At 35.1% G+C, this 18,211-nt stretch overlaps 1 protein-coding gene across 1 annotated transcript in view; it reads left to right on the forward strand.

Moving 5' to 3' along the window:
- JMJD6 (Bifunctional arginine demethylase and lysyl-hydroxylase PSR) overlaps nt 1-18,211 on the forward strand; it is a 61,431-nt gene that overhangs the window by 29,037 nt on the left and 14,183 nt on the right. The window contains exons 3-5 of the mRNA XM_089100789.1: nt 1,432-1,584; nt 3,875-4,071; nt 7,405-7,552. Coding sequence (XP_088956915.1) covers nt 1,432-1,584; nt 3,875-4,071; nt 7,405-7,552 — 498 coding nt within the window. The remainder of the gene's footprint in view (nt 1-1,431; nt 1,585-3,874; nt 4,072-7,404; nt 7,553-18,211) is intronic.

The raw sequence follows: 18,211 nt of genomic DNA on the forward strand, positions 1-18,211 counted from the left end.
GACGTGTCATCTACAGAAAACTCGAACTTGGTCGGTAATCGCAGCAGTTTTACCGACTCCTGCCGTGAGTTTACATATGGTGCCACAATTTTCCATTTGGTTAAAGAAAGAGCAGTTAAATAGTATCATGATATTTAGGCTGAATCTTGGTCGGTAAATGCGGCGGTTTTACCGACTCGTGCAGTGACTTTACGTGTTGTATTCGAAACGGACATTATGCTAATTATTGACAAAAAAAAACAAACAGCCGGTAAAAATGACAAGCCCGTCGGTAAAATCTCTTGCTCCCCCCCCCCCCCCGTCAAACATTTTGACTCGTAACGATCCTGCACTACACACCTACTATTGATATTACTTGTGTTATTCTAATAGTACAACGATTTTGCATGATGTTTTGTTTGCTGTCCATGAGCAGACAGTGCATTGGGATCCCCAAAAATTGTTCAGTATGAACCGTTAGAATTATGATATTTAGAATCATTTCCATAGTGTATCTTTTCTTCTTTGGGCTATTTCTGGTTTTGTTGAACAAATCATGGACAATTTCGAAGGATCACCGGTCATCTTTCCTTTATGTACAGTAGAAGGTCCTTATGGACAGCAGAAGGACCTCTTATAAGTTCTATTAAAATAAAAGATAAATATTTTTTACTTCCCTAAAACTACTCCATTTTTTGCTTTTGTTTTGTTGTCCTTGCAAAAACAAGCCCTTGTGCTATATTTTCTTAGGCCTTACCATCTTTGGGAAATATAACTTGTGTCATTTTTCTTAGTTTAGTTTCTCTGACATTTAGTGTTTGTTTAGAGTTGGTTTTTAGAGTCTGGATATTAGACCTAAAACAAAACTGAATAGTCCTAGAAAGTGACTTTGCCCGTAAATGTGTCTAATAAATGAAAAGTGGATAAGAAAGCTTTTGGAATAAGTTGCACACTTATAGAATGTTTAGCAGTATTTAAAGATGAAGGCCTATAAAGCATGATAGAACAAGTTTCAGAAAAATTGAAATATCATGTGTATTACCCCGAATATTTCCTTTTTTAATGGAGGATTGGGTTATTATTTTAGGCTTAATGAGGTCTCGCTACATACTTAGGTTAAATCCTTAGAAGTAAGGAGGAGTGTATTAGATTCTTTTGGGGAGGGGGTTACATAAAAAAAATTAATTATATATAACACCTTTTTTAGGAGAAGGAGCTCAGCCACAAAGCATATGGGGGTAATCCTCTACTCCTCCCCCACCAAAATTTTAGACAAACATACTTGAAAATGCATGAAAAACTCGGATTACGCATGTTTATTTGTACTTGTTAGAGTAAACTCTCTGGTCCCTCTCAAATTTTGGCACAATATACGTTTTCCTCTCTTAAATCAGCCGGACTATTCTGTTCCTGACTATTAATTAGCAAGTAATTAATTCTTTGTATTTACAGAGGCTATCAAAGAAGTATCGAAATCAAAAGTTCAAATGCGGGGAAGACAACGAGGGTTATAGTGTGAAAATGAAAATGAAGTATTATATTCAGTATATGACCACCACTGATGATGATAGCCCGCTTTACGTTTTTGATAGTAGTTATGGAGAGGTGAGTAACCTACCTTTTTTTAATAGGGGAGACATTCAAACGGTAAATTTCATTTGTCAGAAGTGTCTGTAAGATGATTTATTAACCGTCAACTAAATTTTACCGATTAAAACCGTTTCTTGTTTACTTATAATTATTTTGAAGATATACATTGCTGTATGGACACCAAACCTTGGGAAGGGGTGTCATAATGAGAAAAATGCTATTTTGGGTGGCTATTTTTCAATTTTCTAAAGTATTTGGGCCAGTTTCAAAATAATAAAACAAAAAATCGCGAAGAAAGGAAGAAAACGAGGACATTTAACAGCCAGTGAAAAAATTGAAAAATTATGCAAAGATTTCGGTCAAGACCTCCGCTTGACCGTTCTCAGTGCAGAATAAAACTGATAAAAATATAAAAACCAAACCTTAAAATTAAAACACAAAACTAAAATTGGACGACCCTTTCTTAGTAACGGTGAAAGGGTAACTGAATAAAAAACACAAGTCTAAATGGCATTTCAGAATTTCATTTTGCGCAACGCACTCTTAAAGGCTGATCGCTTTCCAGTTTGACTATTATCGGAGACTTTATTCGATTGCACAATATAACTTTGTGCATGTATGTAAAAACGATCAGAATTAATAATTCTGTCATAAATGGGACTTTTCTAGTGTCCAGTGTCCGTTTTGAGAGCTACCATTTGGTGAATATACTTTTTTATTTCAAACGCCCCCCTGAAAACCTGCGTGAGACCTTTAACAGGTGCAACAGTCGAGGTTTTGTCAAACAAAATGAAATGGTGTGGACTCTTGTACACATGTTTCGCCAAGGTGGAATCAAAAACCTCCGGCCTTTGGCGTAACCTCATGGCCTTGTCAATTGAGGACTTATGTTCAGATAACCTCTCCCCCAATTGCTTTTGGGTTCTACCAACATAAAAACAGCCACAAGAACAAGGAATTCTATAAACACCACTACCAGAATGGGGCTGGTTTTATCTTTGCTGTTGTTAAAAAATTTCTGTGTGATATTTGAATTCTTAAAGGCGACATTAAGTTTATGTTTTTAAGGATTCTTTTCGATTTGTCACTCAATTTGGGAATGTAGAGTAGAACAGTGAAAAGTTTCTTTTCATCCACCAATGGGACGGTATCTGTTGGGGTTTGTGGATTTGCTGCATTCCTTTCCGCCTTTTTTCGTCTTTTGTCTATAATGGTCTGAAGTAATTTTATAGGGTAGCCATTGCAAAATAAAATGTCCTTAATATAGTTCAATTCTGAGTCTATGTGAGGCTCTGAGCATATTCTCATTACTCGGTCAACCAAAGAAATAACAACTCCTCGTTTTATGCAGGGAGAGTGGTTGGAGGAAAAATGCAAATACCTATCGTTATGCGTAGGCTTTCTATAAATAGAAAATTCAAGGCCAGGAGACTTATTGAAAATTACAACATCTAGAAAAGGAAGTTTGTGGTTATGTTCTAGTTCTAAAGTGAACTGAAGGTTAGAGTCCAAAGTGTTTAGAGGAGTTAAGAAGGAGTTAAGTGACTCTCCTCCATGCTCCCACTCAGAAATAACATCATCCTCAAACCGACCCCATAGCCGGTGTTTCATCGGAAAATTTTCCAGAGCAGAGATTTCAATGGATTCCATATAAAAAGTTGCCAAAAATTGGAAACGCCATTGGAATCATCATTGCCGAAAATTGCTTGTAGAGCTTATCTATTGGTTTGGGAGTTCCATATCAGATTGAATAGGTTTGCCTCTGTCAACAACAAAGTCAGGATAATTTTAAAATATAATCATTTTAAAGAGTTTAATTTAGATATGCCGTTAAAAGGCGGGGTAAGCAACCACTGTATGCTCGGTCGTATCCAACAGTCAATTGTATTCTTTCAGGATCATCCAAGTATATTAACACAACATCTTTATATTACATAGCAGTTACGGGGCTACGGCAAAGGATCAAATAAGTTCACTTATTGACTGCTAGATTCAGACTGAAATTATTCACTGTTTTATTAGTCAGAAAAATAATAAAACAACAAAATACCTGCATGTGTTGAAGTTGTGCTAACGTTTTTAATTTATACTGCATCCATGGTACAAAGCGCCAATGATTGGCTTCTTTTGTTTTTTTTTTTTTTTTTTAGTTTTTGTTATATTGTTTTTTTCTTGCAATTTTTCTTTCGTTTTGAAGTATTTTTTCATTTTCTTTATGTGAAATGAATTATTATTCTTGTCATTTCAGTTTTAATTCGATTCAGTTTCAGTTCAGCTTTTTACATATTTAGATTATTGTTTTTAGCATCCAAAAAGGAACCGCTTGTTAGAAGATTATGATGTGCCTGTATACTTTCGAGATGACCTTTTCAAATATGCTGGAGAGAAGAGGAGACCTCCCTATCGGTGGTTTGTTGTGGGTCCAGCACGAAGTGGTACAGGAATTCACATTGATCCCTTAGGAACCAGTGCTTGGAATGCCTTAGTTTTTGGACATAAAAGGTGAACTTGTAACACTTGTTTGCCAGTTATAGTTTGATATTCAGAAATTTAAAGGCCCCATAATATTTGACCATACTGAAGATCATTTGATGTTTAATGATCTTTCTTATATACATTATTATGTTTTTAAAACTGTTTTAATAACTTTTTTGTAATAGAGTTTTAAGCCTTACTAGCAAAATAAAATATCTAATTACAGATGGAATTATATCCCATAGATATAACAAATGTCAATTTGGGTTGGTCATTTTTATACCCGCCTAACGTAAAATTGGCTACTTATTAATACAATTTTTGGGGGCTAGTACATTAAACGGACACTTTTATATACAGTATATGGAATGTCAAACGGGAGATGATACAGATACCGGGACAGATACCCGGCACTAAAACAGCTGTTAGAGTGGAATTGAGTGAAACGGGTGATCTAATATGAATGTTAAAATTACATCTTGGGATTTGCCATTTATGTAATTCTTATAATTTTGTTCATAAACCATTATAACCAGGTATCTGTCTCTGGTTTAGTTAGGTTACGTATGTAATATATGGTATGCTTTACCCTCCACCCCACCCCCCACCCCTAGTGTACAAATATATAGCCCAAATTTGTTTATAAACTATTATATTCATCCTGTTTTATTTTATTTCATTAGCATTAACCAAACTTGACTTCTTTAGTAGTATATAGAAGTGTCTGTATAATGCACCAGTACAAACTTTTTCTCAAGCGTGTATCCATTTTGCACAATGGATACATGTGGAGTATCCATTATTTCACTAATTTCATCTGTTACTCTAGTAATGGAGTAGCATCGTGGCGAATGTTTTTATTGTCAAAATAAAAATTTATGACGATATTTTTCTTAAAAATACATTGCTTGTAAAGATGAATTCCTTTTTCCAAATATCAACTATTAATATTTTGCTCTGTACTCCACACTTCTACTTCACATTAATTGTATTACTGTTGATCATTGGTTATGACTAAGATGTCAAGTCCTCTGTATCTGCTTGCAGATTATCTTTATTTAAAGAGTGATTGTTTTGCTTGTTTTTGAGAAAAGTCAGGCTTTATTTAAGAGATATGAAGCTTCATAAAACTGGTAGGGTCCTATAGCCTTGTCATAAACTGATAAGGTCCGGTAACGGTGTTATAAACTGAAAGGGTCACATAGCTTTTTTAATAAACTGGAAATGAGTTTCTTAAATATGTTGGCTCTGAGGTTAGAAATAAGTTGTTGGCGATTATAAATTTGATTTTTGAAAAAGGGAAGTACCTAGCGAGTTTAGGAAAACCTTGAGTGTGTTAATTATCGAGGCATTAGTCTGGTCTCTGTAGGTAGCAAATTACTTATAAAATGATACTTTTTAGACTGAGAGTTGTTGTAGACAAAAGTATAAGAGAAAAACGCGGTTTTAGAAATGGTAGCCGATGTGTCGACCAAATTTTCACTCATAGGTTAATAATTGAGAAGTGCCTGAGTTGTTAAACACCGTTGGTCCTCAGTTTTGTAGGCTATGAGCAAGCGTTCAATTCTGTTGATAGAATAGCTTTAGCAAAGATATCATCCTTGTATGGTATACCAGACAAATACATTAAAGTGATTAGTGGTAGTTACGAGAATAACACTGCTGCGGTCATGGTAGGAAATGAGGTTAGCAGCTGGTTTCGTATTAAGTCAGGAGTTAAGCAGGGTTGTGTTCTATCCCCCTTTATATGGATCATTTTGATGGATTTTGTCTTAAGGAGCACGGGATAGCCAATGCGAGACCTCGGAATCAAATGGGGAGAAAAAAATCTCCTGGACTTAGATTATGCTGATGATTTAAGCATCCTAGATGAAAGTGTGAGCAAAAAGAATGAATTCTTAGAGGTTTTGTGAGTTCAGGGAGAAAGAGTAGGTTTAAAAATTAATGTTAAGAAGACTAAGTCACTAAGGCTAGGAATAAGTGAAGATGAAAGGGTGACGCTGGGTAACGAAAAGATTGATTAGGTGGACTGCTTCACTTACCTTAGTAGTATTATTAGTAAAGACGGTGGGAGCAGTGAAGACAGAATAGCGAAGGCTCAGGGTGTTGTTTCACAGTTTAAAAAAGTTTAGAAGAATAGGAAGATAAGTCTGCAAGCCAAGATAAGAACTTTGGAAGCTACAGCGATGACAGTGGTCAGATATGGCTCGGAAGCATGGGCCCTCTGAAAAGCGGATGCAGATTTACTAGATGTTTTCCAGCGAAATTGCCTACAAATTCTTCTGGGTACCCAGCTCACTTATTGTATTTAAAACACTAGACTGTACGAAAATGTGGCTCAATCCCGCTTTCTAGGTCTATAATGAGAGAAAGGTTGAGATGGCTAGGGCACGTTTTGCGAATGAAGGATGGCAGATTGACGAAGATTTTTCTTTTCGGTCAACTGTCTAGGGCTAAACGGAAAGCAGGTCATCCGCGGTTGGGGTGGGAGGATATCAAAAATATAGATTTAAAGGAAATGGGAACTTCCTGGGAGGGTGTAAAGAAGGAAGCTGTGAATAGATTGGGATGGATGAGAAGCGTGCGTAGCTGCGTTGGCCTCAGGCGGCTTGGTGCTGCGGTGAGCTGCTAGTAGTAGTAGTAGTAAATAAGGTCCTATAGCTTTGTTTTCCTGGTTGCAGTGGTAGCTAGTAACGTAGTAAGAGACGATCACGTCCAATACTAAAAAATATGATAACCCATAACTCCTAAAAATAGAGTCAGATCAAAACTTGGAGTGCACTGTTAGAACCGCCTTGTCCGAGATCTCTACATAGGAGACTTACCGTCCCTTGGCTTGAACAACAAGGGAAATATTTTGGCTTGAAAATCAAGAAAAGTGGCTGCAACCACGATATTCTGCATATACGGCATTTGTTTTTTTTTGTTTTTTTCAGATAGATTGACACTGGAACATCGTAGAGAGTTATTTAATGGTTCATTGTAAAGGAAATTGATGTGGCTAAAACCCTTTGTAATTAAAAAATAATTATTTTTAAAATGACGAAAAGTGATGCAAATTTAACTAATTAATTTTTGCTGGTTCAACATGGCAACACTCACGAAAATGTGGTACTGTCCTGAAAACTTCATACTTTTGAAATAATCATAAGGAACGTCTTGGAAAACCATGGTTGTCAGGTATAAATAGACTTAAGATGGGTCAGAGGGGGCAAAAAATAGTTTTTTTGTTGTCCTTAGAACACCAAAGGAACATTCGGGACTTGCCGTTTAAATAAAGTTAATACATTGCAATTTGGAATCCAAATCACTTGCTTTCTGGTGTTCAATTTTGATTATATTCATTTTTACTCACTATAGATGGTGCTTATTTCCGACCACAACTCCCAAAGAGTTATTGAGAGTGCCTACTGGTGTAGCGAGGAAGCAGCATGATGAAGCTATAACCTGGTTCAGATATGTTTATCCCAAGGTTAAACAACCTGACTGGCCTCGTGAATATGCACCAGTAAGTTTCATTTTTATTTAGGTTATGTTTTTAAACTTTTATCTTTATTTTTAATTGCCTGAAATAAAAATAAATCGCTTATTAATAGGTTTTATGCGAAACTGAAAACAAATGTATATTTGAACTATGGAACATTGCCTTGGTCACCATATTTACACTGTCTGCACTTTTGGAGAGGGGGGGGGGTCTTTATTGGCTAAATATTAAAAAAAAAGAGTACAAGTTAAACCCGTCTATTACTACTGCTAGGAAATCATCATAGCACAAAACGGCTTAAGTGTGACACCGTTGGGTAAGCTCCTCCGCCACCCTACTCTATCCAGATCGTTGCGGTTTGCTCCCTTCCATGGCGCTCACGCTTCATTGAAGTCTTTTCTCATAACGATTTCCCATCATATCCGAGAAAAATGATGGCATTCACTTCTCAAGTTACCAAGTGCTAGCAAATCAAGCATTTGACAGATTTGATTTGGTACCGCCGGGTAACTTAAGAAGAGAAGATTTCTTCGGATGGGTTGACTCGCAACTGCTCAGCTGTGACCACCCAAAGGATCCCCTTGTTTTTTTGTTGAGGGGAGGGGGTCGCCAGTGATTTGGGCTGGACTGAGAATGGTTCCTCTGGTTAAGTTATGTTTTGCTGTAATATTAGTCTAGGTCTACGTTTGTTGTGATAATTCATCTGCCCTATTGCACTTTTCTCATTTTGCTTCAAATCTGTTTGGAATAACACTTACGATCAGTGACCACAAGTGCAAGACGAAACGAGACAGTTCACATGTCTATGAAACAGTTCACATGTCTAAACCGGTTGACTCAATACAAGGAATTACTGGTTTTGATTGTACTTTGCCAGTTTTTAAAAACTGCGATCAATCAATGGAGCTAGTCGAATTCGCCTCTTTAAAATATAGTTTAAGTTTTAAAAAAGTTTTGGTTATAATAGCAGTCGATAGAAAAGGCATGTTAAAAAGCACATTATAGTAAGAGAAAAGTAATTGAAAGGTGAAAATATGTTGAGTTAAAAGATTCAACATGCTAAAATAATCATAACAACTCCATCAATGAATTTGGTGTCAGAAAAATGCAATTATTTTACAATTAAATTTAGTTTTTTATTTTGTTATATTATCTTAACCATTTTGGAAATAGAATAAAAGCCTGCTGAGTGAAAATCTAGTGTTTCGGCATAAGAGTTAGACAGGTAGAATTCAATGGTGGCCATTTGGGGGTGGGTGTTCGTCCCTCTTCCACTACCTAGATTTTGATAAATAATTTTGCTCGCTCCCATCCCTTCCCCCTATAGATTTTTTGCGAATTGGGGCTACTGACAGAATGAGGGGGTATGCCTCGTGACTGTAAAAAATTATGTAGTTTGAAATCTTATATAAAATACGTTTATTTGTAAGCCATGTTTCTAGTTTTTTCTAAGAAAGAAAGGTGAAATTAAGAAAGGACAGTACAGGAAAAGGCTATTGAATAATTAATGGGAAAATTTTAGTCGATGAATACATTCGGGAGAGGACACTAAGGGGTGTGTTTCTTGAAGCAAAAGAATGTGGTTGCTGGAAACATAAATATTCCTTCAGAGTTGGGTTTAAACTACTTTGCTTTGGTATCCTTTCCCGAAGGATAACCCTGGTTTTAGGACCCTAGATAACTAGGTTAATTCCTGGAACTGCTTGACATACAGCTTTTTGTTTTGTGTAATAGTTTTCTATTTTTGATGTAGCACTAATTCTGGAAAATATATTATAGATAGGAATTTTTCTTTTTTCTGTTATTTTTAAGGTATTCAAGCATAGAAGAGAACTTGATAGTTGGGGTGTGCTTATAAATTTCTAATTTTCTATAATAAATTTATAAATTTCTGATATTCATTAATATGAACAATTTTAAAGTGTCTTTATAGTTGTTTATTGGTTTGAATTTTTTGGGCTTTCATTCTATTTTAACTTGGTGTGGACTACGCACTGGTTTGTTAAACTGTTATGTGTTTCTTTTTTTTTCGAAAAATACATTGTTTTACAAAAAAAATGTATTTACAGAAGAGGAAGAGAGGCATTTTTAAGATCTATTTCTGAGTACAAAACTTATTAAGGCTCGTCAATAAATTATTGACGTCAGGAAAGTGGAATTTCCTGACGTCAGGAAATTATTGACGTCAGGAATCTCTTTTGTCAGGAAAGTGGGATATACTACTATTACTACTAACAACTTACCGCACCACCCAACTGACTGAGGCAAACACAACTACGCATGCTCCTCCTCCATCCTGATTTATTTAAAGCCTCCGAAGAAGTTCCAATTTTCCTAAAATCTTTCCCTGTAACATCCTCTTACCCAATTCGGGGAAGACCTGCTATGGTAATTGAAAAGACTTTATGAAATTTTATTTCGAACTCTCGTGCACTGTTTGCGTGGAGATTGGAAAACAAATAGTGGTTAGGTTCTGCGAAATTTTGTCTTTAACCCGGAGTCGTGTTAAATTCCGAAATCATGGTCGTATTTAGTCAAATAGCCAAAAGATTACTATCATAGTTGTTTTCTAGATCAAATCGGAGTAAGCACTACGCTAAACCCTTGAAATTACGACCAAAATTTTAAAATGTAACGTGACTCTGGGCTAGCGGTCAGATCTGATGGAAGGTTTTTTTGCAGAATATGGCCTGTATACGTTTTTTTAGGTCTATGATTGTCTATGAGAGCTAATTCAGTGGTTGACTTCCGAACTATTTATTCCAGCATAAATGTTAATACTGGATTCATAACAAAATGGAAAAAGGAATATTAAAATGTTATATTATCTTGTGCATGAGTTTCTAAATCTATTAAATAAAAAAAAGCTTTCTCAACTGAAAGTAAGGAGTAACAATAAAACTTAAAACGAACCGAAATTATTATGTATATGAGGGGGTTGCTCCTCAACACCTCGCTCTTTGCGCTAAAAGTTTTTAGTATTTAAAAAAAGCTTCTTATTGTTCTAATTAAACGAACATAGTGTTTTAGGACTTGTTCATAAGAAATTGGGACAGAATTCAAACTTTAGCGTAAAGAGCAAGGTGTTGAGGAGGAGTAACCCCCCCCCCCCATAGAGATAATAATTTCTGTTCGTTTTTTTTATTTAATTTCTGATTATTTTTTAATAGTGCCAGGAAATCTGGCTACATATCCACGGAAAAATCTCCTCCTCCCCATGGATTTATTTTCCAGACAATTCTATCCTGGTGAAAATTTACCCCGAACAATTACCCTTCTCCACGCATAAAATTGAGTCAGCAAAGAGAAAGCAAGACATAAGAAGAATTACGTATAGGAATTTCGGAAGATTCCCCCAATGTAAAATTTTCCCCTGAAAAATTCATTTTAGGGGAAGATTTCTCTGGAAGCTTCCCTCCCCATGGAAAATCATCCCCGTGGAAAATTCCACCAGCAGAAAGTTCGTCCTCCTCCCACCCGAAAAATGTATGCATACTTCCCAATAAAAAATACTATAAGTAAACACTGGGCAAATTTTGTAACTTAAAGAGCTTTCCCCAGCGGCTGTTGGGGGTTATTGTATCTCCAAAGCCATAGTTATTTGGCCTCTCAACTATACAGAACAAAATGGCTATCTCAATTTTGATCGGACGATTTTGAGAAAAAAAAGGGACGTTGGTGGAGGCCAAGTTGCCCTCCAATCTTTTTTGTCACGTAAAAAAGGCACTAAACCTTTTAATTTCCGTTCGAATGAGCCCTCTCCCGATATTCTAGGACTACGGGGTCGACAAGATCACCCCTGGAAAAAATAAAATAAACATGCATCCGTGATCTTTCTTCTAGCAAAAACACAAAATTCCACATTTTTTCATATAGGAGCTTGAACCCTCTAATGTAGAGTTCTCTGATATGCCGAATCTGATGGTGTAATATTCATTAAGGTTCTATGACTTTTAGGTGGTGGTACCCACTTTTTTGGAAAATCAGGCAAATTTTTTCATGCTCATAGCCTTTGATGAATAAGACTAAACTTAATGAAATATATATATTTACAATCAATATAATAAGCCAATTCTTTTGATGCCTATATTGTTTTCAAAATCCAGTTTTTCAGAGTTTCGGTTACAATTGAACTGGGTCTCTCCTTAATAACAGTTCGTAACTACGAACTGTTTGATTACAACTATTATCAAAATTTTTAATATATCAAATGTTTCGTCCTTATTTCTTTTTACCTCCTTATGACTCTTATATTTAACTCTTAACTCTTCTTTATTTAAACGGTGTTATAGGACCAAATACATACAGTCCACTGCCCTCAGCGCTTCAATCAATATTGTGCCCACTTATTGTGCAACTTAGTACAATGGATTGATCGTATCAATTCCTAAGCCAAGAATTTTGGAAACAAGACAAATTTCCTTTGTATGCGTACGCTAGGTTTTGAAAAGGGTCGAGTTCTGCTTTGGCAGCGGGATTTCACATCGCTGGTGAAAAAGCTAACGTTTAGCTCAAAAGCTGGCCTGCTTAAGTTTTGATCCATAATTAAAAATTCCTTTTTCTGGCCAGCAATTTGGTTTTATAGTACCAAGGACAGTGAAAATTAAATCTGACTGAATTGGTTAAGTGGAAACTAACTCAACTATATAGATACTTAAAAACCCGGAATCCAATTTTTAATGCAAAGATCTTTGTTTGCAGTTATGTAGTTTTTGTCAGTAGCGGGTGCCAAATTAAAAAAAAAAGAGTATGGGTGAAAATCAGCCAAAAATAAACGGAATTCCATAATACAGCATCTTAAGAAGGCATAGCTTTTCTTTCTAGGTGCAGCCGTCTTTGGGAATCAACAGGTTGTAAATGTTTAAATTTTTGCAGAGGAAAAGGGCTGTCAAGTTCACTTAATTAATTTTGCTAATTTATTTTCACGATTCACCGTGGCAGCACTGGCGAAAATTTGGCACAGCGTTAAAAACTTAATAATTTTGAAACAATCAAAAGATAAATCTTAGAAAATTGGGATATTCAGGTATGAATAGACTAAGGAGTAAAAATGTTTTATTTTGATGTCCTTGGTACTTCAAGGTGAATAAAAGCTCTCTGTTTGTTTACAAGCAAAATGGAACTAAACTAATGCTGTTCTAGTTTAGATAGGCATTTATAAAAGTCTTTCTTGTTTTCGAAAAACTTTCTAGGACAACTTCAGGGAACATTGTTTTTACTCAGCCATTTTCAAAAGATGTTAATTTTTAAAATACGTTTTGTTTCTTCTTTGTTTCAAGTTCTGTAGTGTTTCTACTTCTAGGCAGTAGGAATTTTTAAGTAGAGGAGGAAATATACGAAATTCAATATACGAAATTCAATATACGAATATTCAATATACGAATATTCAATATACGAAAAAGAGGAGGAGGAAAAAAGGCCATGAATGGTCTGCTTTGGATGAAAGTAAAACTGGCACTATTAAATTCTTTTGAGTCTAGTAAAATTGTAGTATTAATGCTAATAAGTATTATTAAGGATTGCAAATTAACCATTTACTACAATAAACAGATGGTTCAGCACGCTACTGTTACCTGCAGGCTACTATTTCACATTCACCGTCTTACTGGTGTTTTTATCATCAGTCTTTGATAAACTACCGTCGGTCATTGGATTTTGAAACAAAGAAGAAGCAAAGCACTATTTTAAAAATTATTTTAAAATAGCGCTTAAATAAATGGGCCTTAAGCATTGTCTTCGAATTTTTTTCGTGCAAAGTTGGCCATTCTAACTCAAATCGGGTACCCGATTTTCCGTAACCATTTTGACGGATGTCAACTTCCTTAGAAGAAAAAAACAACAAAAAACATTTTCTCATCCGGACAGCCTTTGAATTCGAATTTCACGATCTTCCTTTTAAGATTTCTACTGGCTTTTGGTCATTTTGTTGCTTTAAAGCAATGAGCAAAATTAAAAATTGTTATCGTAGGAAAAAAAAAACTGATTAAAACTTAAAAGGAAGAAAAAGAAAGTTTAATTCGAGAGTGATAGGAAAGAAAACTTATTGGGAGAATTTAAAAGTTCTTTTAAAAATGTACATGGCGATCCTTGTAATTTGTCTCATTGGCAAGTTGGTTGATTACTGGTCTTGCAACTTCGATTAAAAGAAAAAAATGCAATACTAAAAATTTTATTTACAACTGGGAAAATACAACAAGAATTTACTTAGGAATGGTAGTTTCGAAATATATTAATGAGTAAACTAGCATTTGCTTCCATAGCGGCATCGCCTTCCGTACCTACAAGGTTTCCGAGAAAATGGGTTATTTCTCTTCTTGTTTGTTTCATCAAAATCATTCAAATTCCAAACTATGGGTATCCATTTTTTCTTATTTTCTGGCCTATTTGCAGTATCTTTAGTATCTAATTCAAGCTTCCGCTTCACCGGATAATCTTGTTTTTGTCCAATTTCTGTATCGCTTTATCTGGCAATGGTGTTATTAGGTTAATTGAGGGCTCAGATTTGGGTGTCCATCTATCTGAGTAATCGAAGACTTGACGAATCAAATCAACATTCTCTTTCAAGACGCAGCGTTTTTCTAGCTCCTTATAATTTGAATTGAATGACGATTTAACTGGTGACAAAAGATTTTTGATACTCGTGGGACAATCTTCAGGATTAAATGAACTTTTGGCCTGTTCTTTATTGGATTTTTCACTCGGTATCTTTTCTAAGTTTCTTTCTTCTGGCTTCAATTCTTCACGTAATTTCTGTTGTGACTGCTCAAATATATCTTCACCTAGCAGTTTTTCAACGTTAACCAAATATGCAAGGGTTTCATAAGAAATTAATTCCTCATCACCCGCCAAGAGGGCTAATGCATCAAATTCTTCTGAGATCATTATAATTTGTATTAACTAACACTTGGTAGCTCACAATGAGACTGAAAAGTTCATATATGGTTTTGTTCTTTATAAACACGAAAAAGCCGGATGACGTCATATTTTTCTTTACTATGGAGGAGGAGTCTTAAGGTTATGCATTTTTCTATTAAAAGAGTATGACGTCATAACATTTTTCTATTGTCGAAAGAAAATTCTGACGTCATTAACTAGAGTTTTTCCCAGTTTATTATCTTGTTATAACAGTCGCTTTGATACTAAGAATTTAAACAATTCTTTCGGAGGAAATAGCAATTTACAATATCCTAATTTCTAAATTATTCTATATGATAAAAGTGGTAGTTTATTTTTTTAATGCGAATTTCATCTCTGCAAAGATGTAAGCGTAAGAATTAGAAAGGTCACCACTGCTCAAAAAGATTAAAGTAGCAAATACTAGTCTCTAATGCAGCGAGACAACGTATTATTTTTACCACATTTGTTCTAGACTAGTTGAGGAAAATTTTTTGGTTTATTTTCTTTATGCACTATTTTCAAATGTGTTTTTGTTTCTTTTTTGTTTCAAATCAAATCAATTTTGTTTCTGCATCTAGGTGTTAAGAAAATTTATATCAAAATTCTTATAAAAGAAATAATTTGCTTCCATTTAGCAGCCGTACCCAATGCTAATAAAGGTTCGTCATGTGAGAACTTTTAAATTTTCCATTAAAGGTTCTCTTTCCTACAGCACTCGGATTAAACATTCTTTTTCTTCCTTTTAAGTTTTAGTCAATTTTTTTCTCACGAAAGCAATTTTTAATTTTGCACATTAGGGGTGGGGAAACTAATCAAACTAATCATTTGTAATTCACATATATGCGGTAATCAACGTGTACAATTTGCATATACTCGATAATTTACATGTGTAATGTGCATACAGTTGGTGATACCATGCATAATTTATATATACTCCGTAATCTTTCATATAAATTTGGTGTTTTTCCGGATGCTCTCAAGCGTGCTCGGATTATTGTTCGGTATAAAGGTGGACCAAGAAATGATCCAGCAAATTATCGACCAATTTCAATTTTATCAGTATTAAATAAAATCTTTGAAAGGCTATGCTTTCTCGTCTCCTTTTCTAAAATCTAAAATGAATTCTTCATGATTTTCAATTGGGTTTCCAAATGAAGCACTACTGAACAGGCCTGTATGACCCTTTTGAATTTTATACATTCTGCATTAGATTCGGGATCAATTCCGGCTGCTATATTCCTGGATATTTGTAAGGCATTAGATTCCTTAACCCATGAAATTCTTCTGACGAAAATGTTTCATTTTGGCACTAGGGGTAATGTGTTTTCTTGGTTTCAGTCTTATTTGAATGATAGGTTAATTTCTGTTGATCCACTTTTCTGTTCACCCTCAAAAGTGAATTTTGGCGTACCCCAGGGATCAGTTTCAGGGCCTGTGCTATTTTTGATTTATGTAATTGATCTTTTTTATGTAGTAAAAAAGCAAAAACTTATTAATTTCTGTAAGTTTTGTCATCCTAAGCCTTTCCTTGTCCATAGTGTCAACTCTAATTCTCCATCTTCTGATGTCTTCTGATCAGACATCTTCTGATGTCTGATGGTTTGTTTTGCTGATGACAGCATTCTTGGCACTTGGGGAAATTGCGAATCAGAGCTTCGATTAAATCTGGAAAATTTGTTTGAGAGAGTAATTTTATGGCTTGATGCTAATTACCTTACCCTAAATTTTTCAAAGTCCAGTTTTTTTTTATATTTTCGCGTGTTTCTCAGATTTATCCTCAGTTATCTGAAATTCACCAGCCAAATGGGATAATTCATAGATCTAAAGATCGATATGTTCGTTTTTTGGGCATTCTTGAAGATGAAAACCTGTCTTTCAAACGTCCCATTGACTTGATTAAAATGAAGATATGCAGGAGTCTCGGTATTTTAAGGAAACTAAAACATGCTTTTCCTGGATCAATTTTGAAAATCCTTTATCACTGCTTGATCCAATCTTACGCTTCTTACTGTCCAATAGTATGGATGTCAACCTTTATTTCACTGTTAAAACCTCTTTCTAAGATTTATAATAAAGCTAGAAACGTTATTAAGGAAACTAATCATTCAGGAGTTATCCCATTTCTTGATCTAGAGTCACTTTATATTCTTTCGTGTGCATGTTTTATTTTTTCTCAACTACATGGTGACCTCCCCCATCCCCTAAGTGTTCCACCATCTTTTACCTCTGATCAGAATAGTTATAATCTTCGCAGTACCAAAAATCATATTCAAGTTCCTTTTACTCCTTGTGTAAGGTCAGATTTTGATCCTTTAATTGCGAGTCATATTGTGTGAAATAAGTTGCCCGAATCAGCTCGAAAGCGCCACTCATTCAGTTTTTTCAAAAAAATTGTTAAAAATTCTTTGACTTCTTAGAAGTTATTTATCTCTTTTTTAATATATATTTACTATTAATATATTAGAGTCTATTTAATCTACTTAATTGATTTAGTCTGAAAGAGGATTTACAACTAATTTGAAGTAGATTAACGCCCAAAAATGGCACGAATATTCCATGAATGCCCTACGAAAGGCACACCACAGTTTACTTAGTTTCTGTATTGGGTCCAATGATTTTTATTTTGGACCATACTGCAGTCACTTTCCTCTTAATCACAGAAATAAGGCCTTAGTAGTTTGAAGACCAACGATAATAAAAATATTTTCAATATGGCTACTGCTTCCTTGGCACCAGTATTGGGTCCGGTTATTTTTATTTTGGACCATACTGCAGTCACTTCCCTCTTAATCATAGAAATAAGGCCTTAGTAGTTTGAAGACCAACAATAATAAAAATATTTTCAATATGGCTACAGCTTCCTTGGCACCAGCATTGGGTCCGGTTATTTTTATTTTGGACCATACTGCAGTCACTTCCCTCTTAATCCCAGAAATAAGGCCTTAGTAGTTTGAAGACCAACAATAATAAAATTATTTTCAATATGGCTACAGCTTCCTTGGCACCAGCATTGGGTCCGGTTATTTTTATTTTGGACCATACTGCAGTCACTTCCCTCTTAATCACAGAAATAAGGCCTGAGTAGTTTGAAGACCAACAATAATAAAAATATTTTCAATATGGCTACAGCTTCCTTGGCACCAGCATTGGGTCCGGTTATTTTTATTTTGGACCATACTGCAGTCACTTCCCTCTTAATCACAGAAATAAGGCCTTAGTAGTTTGAAGACCAACAATAATAAAATTATTTTCAATATGGCTACAGCTTCCTTGGCACCAGCATTGGGTCCGTTTATTTTTATTTTGGACCATACTGCAGTCACTTCCCTCTTAATCACAGAAATAAGGCCTTAGTAGTTTGAAGACCAACAATAATAAAAATATTTTCAATGTGGCTACAGCTTCCTTGGCACCAGCATTGGGTCCGGTTATTTTTATTTTGGACCATACTGCAGTCACTTCCCTCTTAATCACAGAAATAAGGCCTTAGTAGTTTGAAGACCAACAATAATAAAAATATTTTCAATGTGGCTACAGCTTCCTTGGCACCAGCATTGGGTCCGGTTATTTTTATTTTGGACCATACTGCAGTCACATCCCTCTTAATCACATAAATAAGGCCTTAGTAGTTTGAAGACCAACAATAATAAAAATATTTTCAATATGGCTACAGCTTCCTTGGCACCAGTATTGGGTCCGGTTATTTTTATTTTGGACCATACTGCAGTCACTTCCCTCTTAATCTGAGACATAAGGCCTTAGTAGTTTGAAGACCAACAATAATAA

This window comes from Artemia sp. Qi Xiang Cuo, chromosome 14 (genome assembly GCF_049724085.1).
Source record: "Artemia sp. Qi Xiang Cuo chromosome 14, ASM4972408v1, whole genome shotgun sequence".
Classification (NCBI taxonomy): domain Eukaryota; kingdom Metazoa; phylum Arthropoda; class Branchiopoda; order Anostraca; family Artemiidae; genus Artemia; species Artemia sp. Qi Xiang Cuo.